We start from the raw sequence: 17,913 nt of genomic DNA, 5'->3' as shown, positions 1-17,913 counted from the left end.
GTTAGGACTGTGCTTGTTTCTGGCCACAAGGAGACGTTTCAGCCCCGTTCCGGTTTGCTTGCTGTTACTGCCCCTGGGCGTGGGCTCCGCATCCCTGCTGGAAGCAGCAGAGGGTTGTAGGAGGAATATTTGGGTCCAGAATCTGGGGCACAGGGGCCAAGAAGGAGAGTTGATGGGAGATTTTTTTAAATGCTGCTGTTTGGCCATTTTTAATAAACACAGAAATGGAAAATGCATGTCATATCAATGTTGTAAGCTCATGGTGATGTTTCTAAATAAGAGTACGTGCAGCTGTGCTCCCCTTTTCTCAGAGTGTGCGGTTTCCTTGACCACTGAGACTTTCTCGACATTGTGACATTTGACCCGTAGTCTTTGTGCTCAGGCAAAACACACTAAAAGATTTCTTATGCCCAGTTCAGTAAGGACTCCAGACCACATACACCTTCGTAGAATGGCGCTCACGTTTTCTGCGTGTGCACGCGTGACTGCAAGCATGCGCAAGGACGTAGACTTACCTGCGCATGGGAGCATCCTTTTACCTGGCACCTGGGTAACTCTGTGCTGCACTTTGCTTTACAGCCCCCCCTCCACATGAGTAAATATAAACTGTGACCTTCATTTAAACTTCGTTTGCTTTTATACTTGCCTGAATCAGCTACTTCATACCCCGACATGACAATGTGCACCCTCCCTTTGGCACAACAGACTTACCCAGTCCTCAGGACGGACAAAACCCGAAGGATGAAGTTGCCTGATTTCACTTCCATAGGTCGAGGGAGGCCTGCGCATCTGGGACCAGGGGAGGGCGAGAAGAGGGCAGCATTTCTTAGGTGTTAAAAAGTCAACACACAGAAACGTTTGTTCTAAGAAGCAATCATTTCTGATGTCATAAAAACACAAAGAAAGCCCAAGATTGGGAAAAGTTACTTATTCATTCTTTTTTTGTGTGTGTAGTCTTCATCTTACATAACTTGAATATGTCCCAGTGTGGATACACCCGCTGTATCGTACGGTGAACCCTTTCCTGCCCCCTCAGCGTCCGTGTGGCTTCCAACCCGTGCCTGCCCAGCAAGACCCGAACCAGGAACCCGAGGCAGTTTCTTGACATTGCCCTGTGTCCTCGGCACGAAGCCCCTGCTCCGGCTGCACCAGTAACACGCACGAATGTCCTGTTCTCCCTTCACGGAGTTCAAAACTAGCCAGGCCTCTAATAAGGGATTGGAGAGTCACACAGGCTTTTTTTTTTTAGATTTACTTATTTATTTATTTACTTTTAGAGAGAGGGGGAGGGAAGGAGAAAGAGAGGGAGAGAAACATCAGTGTGTGGTTGCCTCTTGTGCACCCTCGAGTGGGGGACCTGGCCTGCAACCCAGGCATCTTCCCTGACTGGGAATCGAACCTGCAACCCTTCGGTTCACAGGCCAGCAGTCAATCCATTGAGCCACACCAGCCAGGGGTCACACAAACTTTAAAACCGTGTTTCCGAAACTTCCGTCGTTTCCAGAAGGTGCTGAGGTTCTCATGAAAAGGGCAGATCCCTGAGCCCAGAACCGAGCGATTCCAAACAGCTAGGAATTATGGCTCTGAGAGATGCATTTCTAGCAAACCCCACAGATTATCGTAGTGCACAAGATAAAGTCTGTGAGCTGATGATTATTAAAAAAAAATTGAATATCAAGTTGAGACAAGCAAAAAAGCACCACCCAGGGGAGATGATCTGAAGGGAGTAACACAGTTCACTCCCGGAGAACAGTCCTGAGCGGGATGGTGACGCTTTGCGCAGACTAACCAGGTCTCGTCTCCCATCTCCCAAACCACGCCTGTGAAAGTTCCCTCCCTGCCCGCACCGAGTTTTCTGATGAACGCCCAGTGCAATGCCTTGTGGCTTCTCGGGCACGCAAAATAGAGCAAGGGGAAATGGTCCCATGCATTCTCTCCAGAGAAAGAGATTTTCAAGTTTAGTCTTAAAAGGAAATATCACGAAATAGTTTAACCTTTTTTCACGGAGCGTGGCCAGGGGCATTCACACTGCTAATTTTTTTTTATTGAGCACATTTCAATGTGTATGCACCATTTTTCTCGGACATAAAACCTGGCCCTTCTTTTCCTACTTAAAAGTATCGACATCCACATTCATTCTCACATGTAAACTTTGGACATTATTCCTCGGTTCTCGTCAGTGGAGAAAATTAGAGTAGCTTATGGTTGGTGGAGGTGTGCTAACATTGTCTCCTCATTCATGGAGATTTTTAATCGGAACGTTTTTCTGTGCACGCATGAGTGTGTGTGTGTGTGTGTGTGTGTGCACACGCACTCCCGGTGAAACACAGAGAAACACGTTGTCTCTCTGGCTGAGAGGCAACGACCAGATCGTTATAAGTATAAATGTAGACCATGAACATGGGAATGTTTATCTCCACCCTGCGTTGGCACTTGAAATCAGACCATCACAGATTAATTCGTTTGGGTCTTCAAGGTATTTCAGCCTCCAGGGGTCCCTCACTAAACTTAAAAAGGGAAACCGGAGGCAAAGACTCGTCCAGTCACCTTCAGCCACCACGCTCAGCCGGGTTAGTTGGCGAGCATCAGCCGCAGGATCGGCCGAGGGGGCGCTGGAGGCGCAAGGCAGCCTGGAGATCAGGGCTCCCGGAGATGGGAGGGCAGGAAACCCGAACCGCTTTCCCCCATCCCCGCATCTCTGCAGCCGGTGATTCTCCCCGTTTCTGCCGAAGCCGGGAAACTCCGGAGCACTCGCCCTCGCTAAGCGCCGGCACCCACCTTACCCGGAGAGCGGGGGCGCTGCTGCCCGGGAGAAGACCAGGCGCTCCGTCCATCTGTGTCCCTTGCGGGGACGGAAACACTCGCCTGCCCGCCCGGAGCCGAGGGGAGACCTGGCGCCTGGGCAGCGCCGTCGGGGGCCTCGGGCCCGGCGTCCAGCTGCCCTCCAGGGCAGAGCCCCTTGGAGGCGTCGGAGCTGGAGCAGGGCTGTCTGCCGGCCCGGCCCAGGCTCGGGCAGTGGGCACAGGGCTGCGTGCGAACCGTGGGAGACGTCACCGTGGAACACCACGGCAGCAGCTTCAGTTCGGTGGGAGCTCTGCCCCCTTTGCCCTCGTGGCCTGGCCCGGGGTCCGGCCGCCAGGGCACGATGTGTCCAGCCTCTTTGGGAGGGTGGGACGCGGGGAGGCCGCACCGTCCGCGCCCGCACTGAAACAATGGGCCCCTTCCACGTGGGCCTCCCACTCGGCGCTGCTGAGCTCCCCTCCACGCGTCACCCGGAACTCGGGAGCCAGCAGTTCAGCCCAGCCCATGTCCCACGGAGAAAACTCCACAGACACTTTGTGACGAGGCTTGGCTTAGTCGAGGAGCACCTCCCCCACGCGCCGCGGGAGCCCTGGAGGCCTCCTGCCTTGGCCGTCAGGCTGCGTGGCCCACAGCTCCGCACGGGGCGGAGGGGCCCAAGGTGGTACACCGCCTTCATCCACTCCCTGAGCACCTACTGTGCGCCAGGCGAGGTCTGGGAGCCGGGAACACGGTGAAGGACAGGCAGAGGAAGCGAGTGCATGCGTGGGCTGACCTCTCAGTGCAGGAGGGCGGTCACCGCGGGGGCAAACTCGGCGTCCGGGCGGGTGTTCTGGACGATGACCCGAGCCGTGACAGTGAAACTAACGGGGAGTGGCCAGGGTGGCTGGAGGCGGGACCTCCCCTTTCACTGAGACGGAGGCGGGGGCTCTGAGGAGGCGACAGGCTTCTGGACGGTGAGCAGGAGCCGACCCTGCGGGCGTCTTTGGAGGGCACATAGGGAGGAGAGGCAGGGCCTGTGGTGGAAAGGGGCCTGGCGTTCAGAGGGACAGCAAGACGGCTGGTGCGGCTGGAGCCCCGCGAGCCGGGGGAGAGCGGACCAGGAGGGTGTCAGGAGCAGAGACAGGACCCCGAGGCCCCCCACGCTGGCTCCGGCCTGGAGTCTGGGGCTGGGCACCACCCAGAGGGGGTCTCAGTCGAGACAGGGGGCAACACGTGGTGCCTTGCCCTGCTCCCACCCCCCACCCCCGACCCCAGCTGCCTGCTGCCCCTTCCAGAAAACTCCGGAGTCCCCCTCTGCAGGAGCCTGAAGACAAGCACACGGTGGCAGCTCCAGCCTCCTTCCAGGGGTCCGGGAAGCCCAGCGTAAGACCCCGTGGGAACGGCGTGTGGGTCAGGGTTCTTGCTCGCAGGAAGAGGCGAGGGCTGGGGGGAGTGGGAAGGAATGGCTTTATTGTTATTTTTTTTCAAGTGGCGGAAGTTTTTTATGGAAAGAGCACTGGCACTGATGCCGCGAGAACTGGGTCTGAAATGGAACTGACACTGAACTCTCTGTCTCGGTTTCCTGTGTAAAGAATGGAGACACCACCTCCTCAGGTGGTGCTGTGAAGGGCAATTCGTCAAGAGAATACCTGTGTCAAACATTGCCTGGGACTCACTTGGAAGGATTCTCACTGCCATCACTGACTGTTAGTAACCCTCTGGAGTTAACTGTTAACAAGCACTAATAACCTGATGAAGCGGTCGGCGAGTCGGCGAGTTGGTGCGTGAGGCGCTGGCAGGTCGTGACGCAGGAACACCTCCGTGGCACCCAAGCCTCGCCCGTGGACGGACGGCCCCGGGGACCTCGTTCTTCACCAGCATGAGGGACGGTGTCCCCTCTACCCACGCAAGCTGCGGCAGGGGCCCGGGGCGAGGCCCGGAGCCCGGAGGTGCACCTGCAGCTGCAGAGCCCACCTCCAGCTCCTCTGCGCGCGCCGACAGGGACAGCCCTTTAAAAACCGCCGTCCAGTGACCAGCGCAAGGGGGGGATCTAACCTGTATTTGTATCTCCCAAGGAACATCTCAAAAGGTCACAGGAGCCCAGCTCACCCCACGGTTAGGGTCCCCTTCACCCCCACCCCACGCCCAGGTGTCTCTGTGCCCGTCCACTCTCACCCCCCCATCCCGTTCTCCCCGAGATTCCTCGCCTCCCAGCCCCCTCGGGCGCTGGACTCTGCTTCTCCTCCCTTCTCCTGTCTCTCTTTCTCTGCACTCATTCACAGTCACACGTGTGTCTGTGTGTGTGCGCATTGTATGTGCGTGTGCGTATGCACATGTATCTGTATCGGACACGTGTACTTTTCAGCCAGAGGGAGCCACAGTATGCGTTTTATTCTGAACACTGCTTGCCCCTCACAAGACACAGCTGAGAATTTCTGTGGGTCTGTCTCACTTCTGTGCCGTTGTATTCTGTTCTTTTAATATTCCATAATTGATTTGTAATTGTGGTGGTTTGCATTTTTTTTTTGCTGTTAAAAACTCTTTGAACTTTTACAAAGCATTCAAGCACTGAACCAAAAGGGTGTGTGTGTGTGCATGTGTGTGTGTGTGCACTCGTCCCCCACAGGAGGTGGGGGATGGAAGATTCAGGAGAAAGTCAAGTGGATTGAAATTGGCACTAAAGCGGCCATTCTCCAATACTGAATGTACTTGAAATTTATTTCCCTGCGTCTGTAGGTAAATGTCCTTCCGTTCCTGAAGCAGTAAATCCCCGCAAACTTCCCGTAAAGTTTTGCAGAGGTGAAATGTGGGATTGGTTCCATCGGCGTCCGTCCGAAGCCGGGTTTGTGCGCCTTCCGGTGTGAGTTGGAAAGCCCCCGCTTCTCCCTCCTGCCCCCACCCCCAAGCCCCTGGAGGGAGCAGAGGTCAGAAAGCTCCGAGTTTCCCGGCAGCTGAGCTCTGGTGGCCGCCAGGCTGTCGGAGGAATTGCTCCCAAAACCGGCCCTGCGCCCCCACCCACTTGAGTTCGGATCAGCCTGACCCGCGGCAGCGCCCCGCCGTGGCAGTTAAAACTCCCTGTGCTGGTTACAATCTCAGCTCGCTTCCGAAAATCCTGAGGTTCCCAGACGGCTCAGTTCAGGCCACGCAGCCTTCCCAGGGGCCCAGAACCCTGGAAGGGCGGGCGCAGGCACCCGTGGCTCCAGCTCACAACTCGACGTGCTGGTGTGCAAAACGTAAGTGCAGCCGTGAGGGGCATTCATGCCGCATTGCATTGCCCAGGCGTGTGCCCGTGCACCACGTTCTGGTCAGTGGACGTGGGGTGGGGCCCGCCCCGGGGGTGCAGCTGGGCCTCGTTCAGGGAAAGTCCTGGACACCGGGGCCCCGGCACGCCCTCAGAGCCATCCGCCTGTGCAGAGCAGGCCGGTCACCATGCCCCTCGCTGCGTCTGCCCGTGAAAACACTGCTCGCTCTTCCGGCATCGCAGCCCTGCATCCGTCCTGCCCTCAGGCCAATTTCCAGATTCCTTCGAAACCAAATCAAAAAGAAAGAGAGAAAAATCCCCCTATTGCGTGCCTGTGTCCTGACTGCGTGACACAAAGTTAGACAAGTCCCAGCGGCCTTACGGAATCTCAGACCGACCCGCGTGTTCCCCGTAACAGGCCTCACTTCCACGGCATGGTCCTGTCCCCCCCGCCGGAGGCAGGGTCCCGGCGCCCAGCGTCGCTGCAGAACCAGCGGCTGAGAGCTGCAGCCCGAGTGGGGGACTGCGGCCCCCACGTGCTCCTTTGATCTTTAAACTCCGGGCGTCTGCTTAGGCGAGGACGCGTGGTGGCAGTGGTGTTCACTTACCCGCCGAGTGGAACCGGGTTTCAGGCCTCCTTCCCGCCGTCCCCTTGTCCCCACGTGTTTCCAAGTCGTCAGGAAACCCCGGCAGGTCCTGCATCCAGCCCGGCCCCCCAGCCGCCCGCCCTGTGCACGGAGAAGTCTGTTGTTCTCCGTCGTTACTCGTAACCGGTGGCCTGAGGGCACCGTCCTTCAGTGTTTCGCAGTGCTGCCTGCGTCCTCACGACAACCCGGCCCACGAAGGAGCTGAGTCTCTAACTTAACAAAGCAGCGGCTTCACAGCCGGTGCCGCTTGCCCGACGGCTCCTCTTTGCACGGCGCCTCGCAGATCCCTCCCTGGAGACTCAGGGCTGTGGGGCCCTGGTGGTTGTCTGAAGGGTGGGGGGGGAGGGGGGGACGACAGTGTCTGTGAGCAGGAGGCGGAGATCTGTTCACCTCCTGTGATGAAACGAGCCCAGAAAGGAAACTTCGGTTTGTGTAACGAGATTGTGCGGATCGTGTCAGCCCGTTACTCCGCCGTGGAGAGCCGCGTCCAGTGTCCCATCCCCTGTTCCGCTGAACTGGGCGCTTCTCTCCACTCCGCACTCGCCCGGGGGTTTGACCTAAACCCCGTTTCTCTGTGGCCATGGCGCCTGGGGGTTCTGTGGCCTGTCTGCCAGGACGTCGGGGCCCTCTCTGCCGGCGGCCAGGTGCGGCCCAGCGCACCGCGGTCGGTCACAGTTCTGCCGTGACCGTCCTCAGGACACCGGGGCAGACGACGAGACGGGGACTCAGCTGGCTGCAGCGCCGCCCGCACGCCCACAGGCTGTGGGTCCCACGCCGGGCAGGGCTCACACCTGGGCGGCGTCTTTGGTCCCCAGCCGGGCACGTCCTGGAGGCACCCGGTCAGTGCTTCTCTCTGTCCCTCTCTCTTCCTCCCTCCCTCCCCGTTCTTCTCTGTCAAAAGTCAGCAAACACGAACTGCCATTGCAGGAGAGAGAAAGGCGGGAGGGAGCCGACCCCAGTGGGCACCGCAGTAAAGACAGGGTGGCATCCGGGGGGGCACCCTCAGAGCCCCCGCTGGCCCCTCGAGTGCAGGCTGGGGCGCAGCGGGCACGCGGAGGGCTTGCCATGCGTCCTGCGGGCACTCGGAGCCGTCGGGGGTTCACCCGTGCAGGGAGGCAGCCGGCTGTGCGTTTAGGGAGAGTTCCCTGCTGGCCTTGGCACAACACGGGGGTTCGTGTGGCCTCTGGGCAGGAGAGGACAGCAGCCTGAGTGCAGGGACACCGGGCAGAGCTGTGGCAGTCAGGCCTGGCCTTGGAGGCTGACCCGGCGCCCAGGGGTGACTCCCGAGTTTCTTCTTTAAATTCATTTATTTTTAGAGAGAGGGGAAGGGAGGGAGAGAGAGAGAGAGAGAAACATCAATGTGCAGTTGCCTCACACGCCCCCTATTGGGGACCTGGCTGGAAACCCAGGCACGTGCCCTGACTGGGAATTGAACCAGGGACCTTTGGTTCACAGGCCAGTGCTCAGTCCGCTGAGCCACACCAGCCAGGGTGACTCCCATGTTTCTGGCTCGAGTAGCAAACTGGGAACAGCTCCACTGAAGAGTGCACTGCAGGCACAGTTAATTTGGGGGGAAAAATTACACTCACTTTCGGTCATAGAGTTTAAGGAAACCGCTGGTAGGTCAAGGCTAGGCAGTCCAGTAAGAAATGCAAATCTCAAATCTTGAAGCCACAGTAGAGTTCTAACTCTGCGCATGCGTTTGGGGATTGTTGACTTCTGATCAGTCCTTGAGATCGTGAAAGCAGATGAAATGGCTCAGGGAAAAGTCAGAAAAGCATTGAAAGTCTGGACAGTCCCCAGAGTCTCCCTCCGGTGGCCACTTCCAAGTACTACACTGTCCATTAAACGTTTTTAAGTTCAGCCTGCATGTTCTGGGTATAATGAATTTGTTCTGCAGCCTCCAGATGCAGCAGTGTTTTATTTTTGCTGAATCAGACAGCTCTCCCGGCCAGCCCTGCGCTCACTGGGGTCTGAGGGAGTCAGGCTTGCTGGCGGGGAGAGTCCCGTGGGGTCAGTCACACGGAAACCCTGGGGGGGTTCACCCAAAACAGAAACCTGAGTGAAAGAGCACAAGGCCCACATGCTTCCCTTGCACCCCCAGTTACCCATTTCCCCGCCTCTGGTCATGGATTTTTCACCCCGAACCCCAGCATACTCTGGGCAGCTAGTATAAACTAGGCATAACCGATAGCCCCATGGGAGAAAGTTTGAGGAAATATCAGGATCCAATGTGACCAGCCGGAAGAGCTTTACCAGAAAACTTAGACCTGCCCCCCACCCCCAGTATCCAGGTGCACACAACCGTTGCAAGCATTCAGAATGAAATAAAATGACCCCCTAAGCATCCCCGTGGTTAAATGCACCATGGGCAGATTCCACACCCGGTTGAGTGTGCACGACTAACTGGGAACCCGCTGGTTTCTTCTCTTCCCCCGGCGTCCGGCTGTCTGCCAGCCCCCAGCGATGCAGGAAGCATCCTCTGGGGTTTCTTCTTTTCCTCCGGGGGCCTCTGTCCCCTTTCTTGCCCAGTTATATTGGTGGCTCCCCCCACACACACATGTGTAATAGCCCCTCTTGGGGCTGGAGCCAGGGGAAAGGCTTTCTGGAGAGGATCAAACCCACGTGTTAACCCGCGGCCCTTGGTTTCGAGTCAGCTGGCCCCGTGAAGGAGCTGGGGGCCGGACAGAGCGGCGTCCCCCTTTCCAGAAAGCACGACGTGGCTTCTTGAAGGGAGTGACTTTCCCCTCCCGCGTCAGGAGGCTCAAATCTGCGTGCCCACCAGGCCCGCTGGTGTTTATGGCTGTAAAGTGCACCCGGCCGTAGTAAACAGCGAAGACTCGATGCACCGCTCAGGGGAGACTCGAGTTTCTGATCTTCAGGCCACTGACAATGTCCAGAGCGACTGGTCCCCCCGGCTGGTATTTACAGAGGAAGGCGCTGGCCTCTTGGAGCAGCGGCCGTGGGAGCTTCCCAGCGTGGCGGCAGCTGAGTGCAGGAACTTGGGATTCCTGAGTTCAGGAATCTGAGAGCTGACGGAAAACCCCCGTGCCGGGTCGCACCGGCAGCCCCGCGCCCCGCTACGCCGCGGCTGGCAGCGCCCGCACACGTCTGCCCCACAGCAGCCCAGTGCCAGCCGCCTCTCCACCTCTGCTGGTTCCCTGTCTCCCCTGGGACGGGGAAGGGGGGGCAGAGGGGCCTGACCTCAGGGTGGGGCCTGCACCCCCACCTCTCAGGGCTCCGCAGTCAGCTCTCCCGTCCATCCTCCTTTGTCCCGATGCAGCTGTTTGCAGTGTCCGGGCCCCTCTTTCTGAGCCGCTCAGCCGCTCCTCCTCTCGCCAGACGTAGGTCTGAGGGCTGCTCTACGGAGCCGTGTATCGCGTTGCTGGGCTCAAGGGCGATTCTCATCCGTGTGCCCTGAACGGAATTCTTTGTTCGGGCCAAGAAGGAGATGGAGACGCAGGGCACGCGGGGTTGAAAGGCGGGGAGCAGAGGAGAGACAGGGCATGAGGGCAGGTGCAGGGCCTGTCTGAGAGGAGCCGGTGGCTGGAGGAGTTGGGAGGGCCAGGAGGGCCAGGACAGCGCTCGGTCTGGCCTGCACACCCCTTGGAAAGTTCGCCCGAGTGTCAGGTGGGTGCAGGAGAGTCCCCGGGTTGATAACTGGCTCTTCACCTGGTGAAGGGAAGGGGCCCAGTGTCCCACCCTCACTCCCCCTGGCCAGGCCCTCGGGCAGCGACTGCACGGGACACTAGACCCCTCCGTGCGGAGGTGATGAGCAGCGCACGGGGAGCGGGTGTTCAGGGCTCAGCCCTCCACTGAGTGCACTTCCAGCACCGTCTGTCCGCTGTGGTGCTCAGCACCCTGTGAGAGTTTCCGTTGTTTCGTCGAACAAACGAGGGAAGGGCGATTTAGGAAAATCCCCCGGGGGTAGGGGTGATGGGCCAGACTGTCTGATTCCACGGCCGGCACATGGCCCACGGCACCGCGGCCCCTCCGAGTGGCGGGCAGGCCGGAGCACCTTGCGAGGCCCCTGCCGCCATCCTCACACCCGCCCAGCAACACAGCACATCCCCATGGTCCCCACCCCGGCCAGCGTGGCCGGCACAGAGCGGACTCCGGCGTGGCTGGTGATCAGTTGCTCCTGGGAACATACAAGTCAGTGAGTGGAGTGAGGGCCGGTGGGAAGCGAACTGCAGAGCCCGGGAGCTTCAGGAATCAGAGCACACTGAGTGTCGGTGTAACCGAGAGTCTGCCGTCTGGCTGTTTGGCTTTCAGAGGAGAACCAGCAGGGAGGCTGGCTTGTAGAACTGCCCAGTCCTCACGCTGAGTTCGGGGAAGTCCGTAGAGAAGATCCGAGCTGCGTGAACTAATACGTGTCTGCACACGTGCACCTTAGAAACACAGGCATTAATTCACCAAGTGAAAGGTGTGCAGGCGGAGTTGTGGCTGAGCTGGGTTTGGGACGGGGAGGGAGGAAGTGGGACCTGCGTTCTGCTGTAGCCCTTCTAACACCACGTGACCTTGAGCACTAAGTCAGACCTTAAAGGCGGGCTCAGAATGAATGGGGCTGCCCATCAGAAAATACCCCCCAGAAATTTTGAAGTCAGAACCCCATACCCAGTAACCGCCGGCGAGACAGAAGTAACCGAGTGGCTGCAGAAGAACTCGGGCGAAGAGGTGGTGCTGCCTTTTCTGCTGACGCCTCACCGAGGTGGCCGGAGGGGGGCGCTGCCGGGTCCCTCCTGCCCCGGGAGACGTGCCCTGGCCCCGCCCAGGACGCGGCTGAGAAGCTTCTCACGTGCCCGAGTGGTTTCCCAACTCCGGGAGCCATCGGCCCCGCCCCAGCCACGTCGCCCACCCTTGGATGACGTGCTCCCGCCCTCGGCCCGGTCTCCGGCCGCTTCCCCCTGCCTCCGCGTTGTCACCGTGCACTGGCCCCTGCGGGCTGGGGCGTCCCCCTGTCGGCTCTTCTGCTTCCTGTGTTCCCCCTCCGTTCCCACACTCACCCCTGCTGCCTGTCCACGCTGCCCCCCCACCCCCCGCCCCCTGCCGCCGTGCGAGTCCCTGACAGACAGGAGCCTCCTAGTCCCCCCGCGTTCTCGTCCGGGGTCACCTGCCCCTCTGCGGCACTGACCCTGACCAGGGTCGGCCAGCACAGACTGCAGCTGTTTCTGTAGCCTGCAGGTGAGGAGGCCGTGGGCCCTGCGGATGTGGGGCACTGTTCACTGAGCCCGTGGGGGCTCCTCGAAAGGAAGACCGCTCCCAGTCACTACCCCCTCAGCGCTCAGGTCTCTAGACAGGGGGCTCTGTCCCCGGAGAACCTTGCGTACGGAGTGGAATTGAGTACAACTGAGAGAGGCAGCTGTTCACTGACCCCCTGATGCAATGACTGACTGAGCATGCACTTTGCTCTGGGGTCAAAGGTTACGGAGAAGAGAGGGTTCCCGCCCAGCTTCCAGGGAGCTTTCAGGCCTCTGGGAGCATCATGAACGAACAACAGCAGTGCTGCACGCTCCTGGCATCGTGAGGTCCGAGGAGCGCTGACTGGGAAGGGCACACGTGCGCCCTCGTTCCAGCCCCGGGTCCCGGAGGCTGGGCCCCAGACCCATCGGAACAGGCCTCGCCCACCGCGGGTCACCAGGGTCCGTCCCCTGCTCGTTAAAAGCTGGACGGCCACGACCGGATAAGCCCACTTCCCACCGGTTCGGCCCGTGCACCGCTCCGATGACACGCTGTGTCTGCCAGACCGTAGGGCCGCAGCGGGCATTGAAAGGATGGGGCTCGGAAAGTGAAAGCGAACGGAATTCCTCCCTCGCCCCTCCCCCCCTCGGGGGAGGCGCCTCCACTCTGACACCCTGGTCGGCTCCGGGGGCGAGGAGTCGCCACCGTCGCTGGTCGGGAACGAACACAGCGAGGTCGCCCAGGTTCCCGGGACAGCCCCCAGGGGTGGCGCCGAAGACAGCGTGTGACCGTCCAGCCGCCTCCGCAGGGACCGGGAACCACCGTCGGCGAACCTTCCCTGCCGGCGGGTGACACCAGGGTGGCCCGGAGCCGCTCGGCGAGCGCGCTGTCGGAGCGGGCGGGGCCGGCGTCTGCGGGACGTTCTGCCAAACCAGGATAAACTGGTCGGTGGAGCGGTCCTCCCGCCCTCTGGGGTCGCCTGTGTCTGGGCACCAGCGCCGGACCCCGGTGAATACCGACACCCTGGATTTTTTCCTGCCCGCCTCTGTCGGGAATCACGTCCGACAGCGCCCCCTTGTGTTAGTTAACACAGCGCCGCCGCCTCTGGAAGGACGAGCGCGCTGGATCAGACCGGGGACCTGGCAACGTCCACGACACGCCTGCCCGGGATTCGGTCTAAAGAGACGGGACTGCCGTGCGTCGGGCGGAGTGTGGCTGGGGCCAGGGACCCTGGCGGGCGCCCGGTGATTGAAGGTTCTCCCCCAGTCAGGGTGAGCGGGACCCTGCTGGCCCACGGACGTGCCTTCACTCCCTCCCAGAGCCCGGACCGCGGAGAGGGTTGCACCCCGGAGCCCGATTCTGGTTTCATTTCCAGACCCTCGGCGTCGGCCGGCTGGTGGAGGAGGGCCTGAACCGCTGGGACAAGATCTCAGCCAGGTCTTGAGCCAGAAAGAGGACTCAGACCCCAGAGGGTAGCAGTTTAAAGAGTTAAATTAAGATTCTTTCTTTCCAGGTATTACTCTAACCAATGTCAAATAATATTTATTCTTCCCCCCAAAAAAACTAGTGTATTTTTCTCCGACCAAAGGCTATGATGTTGCCATTCTAAAAAATTGGTAGCTGGACACTGCACAGGGACTTTGGGGACAACTTACACCATAGACGCCATCGCCACATGGTCTTCGCCTGAGTGCAGACGTTTGCAAAGATGGTTTGCACTGACTCACCGGTGACCTGCTGCCACTCACTCATCTGGGTATCGCTGTGTTCTATGTCCTTGTCTCTAAGAGCAGCCACAAACAGCATTAATTAAATAAGAGGTTATTTTAATATCTCATAACATAGCAATATTCTAAACGTAATTTAAAATTACAGTTTACGCATAGCAGTACCAACACAAAGTTAATTTTATTTAAGAATAGAGGTTGAACTGAATATTGCATCTGTGCATAATTTCCATAAAAGAGGAAGAAATCTAGTAAGAAATCTAGTACATAAAAACCTGTAGACTGAATTCAGGGAATACATTGTGTTCTTGGAAGGAAAGATACAGCGAAATTCAGTTTAAAAACAAACATATTTTGGGTGTTACAAGAAGGTTTTCCCCAGACAGTCTGCTGATCTTGCAGGCTTTTCATCAGCAGGTGGGGCAGTGTCCGCTCCAGCGGATAGAAGGGAATCCCGAGAAGCTGCCTGAGGCAGAGGTTTCTACAGCCCCAGGTGAGCAGGAGCAAGGAAGTCATCCCGGCACTGGCTGATTGGCTGGAGCAGGGCCACCCAGCAGCCTGTGCTGGGCAGGCGAGTGCTAACTGGTTGACGTGAGTCTTCCTTTCCTGGGAGAAACCGGGTTAAGGTTCGGTTTGCTGACACAGGGCTTAGCATGAGCAACTCCATCTTGGCCTGAACTGGTGACTGTAATACAGGTTTAGCAGTAAAGTTAAAGGCTTTAGTAAACATTTTAAAGCATGCTTATGTATTTGTCTTTAGCTATGATAATAAGTGTATTCAGAAATGTGTATATACGAAAAGGTTTTCTGCCCTGGCTGGTGTGGCCCTGTTGGTTGGAGTGCCGTCCTGTACACGGAAAGGTCACGGGTTCAGTTCCCCGTCTGTCCTGGTGGACCGTGCGTCATCCAATATGGTGTTTTTATTTTGTCCTGTGAGCTGCTTTTCCCCTGGAGACACTGTCCTTTCAGGCAGTGAGCAGGGAGAGGGGGCGGGTGCATCCTGTCTTCTCCTCGAGCTCAGAGCCCACCAGGTGGGCTTAGCTCAGCACTCCCCACCCCTCCGCACAGGGCGGCGTGTCACCTGGAGTTCCCCGGGGCAGTGGTGGGGGAGAAGCACTCCCCAGCTGTGTTCCTCCTGCACCCCACTGCCGCGCACCGCGGACGGGTCATCCCCAGGCAAAGGCGGATGATGAGCAAGGGCAGAACACCAGACACCCGGTTCTCATTCTGACCCGCTAGGTTCAGCCCGGATGCGGAATGGGGTCCTGCACCCCTCAGAGCTGCCGGCACACACGCACAAGTTCCAGACAGCCCCCCACCCACCACACAGCACCCCCAGGGGCCGCTCCCCGATTTCTCCCCTGTGGGCCTCTGCTCCCCACAGCCCCCCCCCCCCCGCCCCAGACGACTCCAGGCAGGAGCGGCGGCTCCCGATCCCCGATAAAATATTCCCTGTGCGCGCGCACACACACACACAGACGGCTGTGGGGGCGGGGGGGCTCCAGGGCGTCGCCCTTCAGCAGGATGGAAGGATCAGGGACGTTGCCCATGGAGACGTGGGCACGCAAGCCCACGCTGCGGCTACGGTCCACCTCACGGCCCGAGCCAGGCGTCACCGCCCGCGTCTGCTCTCTCCCCGCAGGGAACTACTGGAACGCCGCCTCCTTCCCCAACCCGTCCTCCTACCTGCACTTCTCCACCTTCCAAGGGGAGACCAGCGCCGACATCGCCTTCTACTTCAAGACGCTGACCCCACGGGGCGTGTTCCTGGAAAACCTGGGCAACACGGACTTCATCAAACTCGAGCTCAAGTGTGAGTACAAGCCCTGGGCTGACTCGGGAGCAGCCGCTCCATCACCCCCTCCCTGCAGGCTGGCCGGGGGCCCGATGGCGCTGCGTCGCTGGGATCCCGCGTCAGGGGCTCCCTGGGTGACGGGCGAGTCCACCGTGTTAAGTAGGACCCATGTCCCGGGCCTTGGACGGCTCTCGGGGCGCAGGCACTCGGGGGGATTCCCAGTCAGTGATTTGCAAGGAACAGACAGAAAATAAACTGCCCTGAGGGTATGCAAGAAGAACGGATATGTTCATTAAAAATGATAGAGAATGAAAAGGAAAGGGAAGGAGGAAAGAAGGGAGGGAGGGAGGGAGGAGAGGTGAATCGCCCTAACAGAACTGGAGAAGGACGGACACTTAAGTCTTCTTGTTGCGTGTGTTTTCCGAGCAGACGGGGTTAGGAGCAGATGGAGAGCCATGCGACGTGATCAGGAAAAGGCGTGAGAGAGTGGGGTGGGGCGGGCTCACACGGGGGCATCAGGGATCATGTAACGTAACGTCTGCACGAGTTCGTGAAGCCGCGTGGACGGTAGCAGTGGGTGATGGGGTGGAGCCCGGCCTCCGCAGCTCTCGGGGAGCAACCCCCACCCACACCCCCTCCGCAGGCTTCCGTTCAGAGTTCAGTCCCTGCAGCCCTCGTCCTACGGGGCCGTGTCCTCATCTGGCATAAGGCAGCTGCAGAGGTTTACGGTCCGCAGACTTCTGAGTTTGGTGAATCTTCGTAAAGGCAGGCTCCGCTGGCCGTTGGGAAGGAGACGGAGTCAGCACGAGCACAGATGCAGCCAGGAGGGAAGCCAGTCGGTGCCCCGGGTTTTCCCACAGAGTCTCGGCACCCACAGCGCAGAGTCTCCCTCTCCGGGTCCCTGCCCTGCACCCGAGGGCTCCCGCCACTCGGTCTGGCCCGGTGGTCCCCAACCCATCTCCCGGAGACGTCTGGTGCGACATTTTTCCTTCTGTAGTTTTAGTTACGCATCACGATGTTTAAAAGAAGGAATCTCAGAAAACGTCTTTCTGCTGAGGTCCTGTGGCCTTCCTTCTGTGAGACGGTGTCTGGGAGGTTGCAGAAAGCAGGCAGACTTTGGAGAAAGTGTGTGCAGGGTGAACCCTAATCCTCGGGCAAACCGCGTCCTCTCGGAATCCCAGTTTCCTATCTGTAACGCGGGGATGGGATGTTGGGGGGTGGGGGGGAGGGTTAGGATGACGGACTACAGATGCCCGTGAAGCAGTGGTACTTCCTCACCTTCCCAAGGACGCTCGGTATCGGTCTAATCTGAGTCAGATCTGAATGAGAGGGAGACGGAGGGTATTCTAGCCCTAGAATTAAGAAATAAATAGCCCCGGCCAGGTGGCTCAGCTGGTCAGAGCATCATCCCATCCACCAAAAGGTTGCGGGTTTGATTCCCAGTCAGGGCACATACCTAGGTTGCAGGTTTGAGCCCTGGTCAGGGCATGTACAGAAGGCAACCAGTTAGCGTGTCTGTGTGTGTGTGTGTGTGTGTGTGTGTGTCTCTTCCCCCTCCCTCCCCCCTCCTCACCCCTCAATAAACATATTTTAAAATAAGTAAATAAATACATAAAATCCTCTCTTTTCATAAGTTATGGACTGGAATTATTGGAAAGGGGGTTTTACTCCCCACAGTTAAAAGGACTTGAATGAAGCTGTTTTCTGACTTACGCCTTAGTTGGACTGTGTTCCAGAACTACCTCATGGCAAAAAAGAGAGCTAGTTCCATGTCTGAGTCCCGAGTTTCTACAGAGTCACTCGGACCCGCCCGTCCCTGCTGTATGTCCCCGTGTTTGGGGAGCCCACGTCCGGACGGAAAGAAGGCGAACAGCGTCCAGAGAGAGCAGCGCTTCTGCCGGGGCATGTCACGTGCCGTTGAGTGGGCCGACTCCCGGGGAGCCACACATGGGTGACACCCACAGTGTCCCGTCCGCTGCCACCCTGCGCGCAGCCCTGCAGGCTGGCGCCTGCGGCTTCCCTTCTGGAATCAGCCCACCATCTCCTGCCCGGCCTCCCCTCTCCCCGCCGCCTTCTCTCCTCCCCAGCACTCTGGTCTTGTCCGAAGACCCTGCCTTCCCCGGGTGTGTCTGACGCAGGACGGCTCCCGCCATGCCGTGCCGGCCTCCAGCGATGCTCCCGGGCCCACTGGCTCGTGTCTCTGCGGGCGCAGGGGCCTGCGGAGCTCTGTCCTCCAGCCCCGTGTGGTGAATGAGTCCGTTTTTCCCTTCAGCTGTCCAGCCTTCTCCTGAGCACTTGCGCCGTAGAACTTCACTTAGTTCTGAGGGTGACACGTCTCCAGAGATGTTTTCGGAGCCTTCCCGCCACGTGAAGACCCCGGGGCAAGGGGTGAATCACGGCCTCGTCCCACCGTACGGCGCTTCTGTCATCACACGGTCCACTTTCGGTGAAGAAGCCGGGTCGCTCAGGGCGCAGACCGGAGGCCGGCGCTTCTCGGACTCCTGCGGCCCTTGCGGCGATCATGGGGGCACAAGTGCCTCC

The 17,913-nt window shown here is 59.0% G+C and overlaps 1 protein-coding gene across 1 annotated transcript in view; it reads left to right on the top strand.

Annotated features, from left to right (window-relative positions):
• The window catches only part of CNTNAP2 (contactin associated protein 2), a 1,612,013-nt gene that overhangs the window by 1,428,328 nt on the left and 165,772 nt on the right, over positions 1–17,913 (top strand). Inside the window, exon 16 of the mRNA XM_045834058.1 lies at positions 15,220–15,390. Within this exon, the coding sequence (XP_045690014.1) occupies positions 15,220–15,390 (171 nt within the window). The remainder of the gene's footprint in view (positions 1–15,219; positions 15,391–17,913) is intronic.

Source organism: Phyllostomus hastatus, unplaced genomic scaffold (assembly GCF_019186645.2).
Source record: "Phyllostomus hastatus isolate PE091 unplaced genomic scaffold, TTU_PhHast_1.1 phas_contig_1021, whole genome shotgun sequence".
NCBI lineage: Eukaryota > Metazoa > Chordata > Mammalia > Chiroptera > Phyllostomidae > Phyllostomus > Phyllostomus hastatus.
Note: the sequence above shows the minus strand (reverse complement) of the source record. Positions and strands in the feature narration are given on the sequence as shown.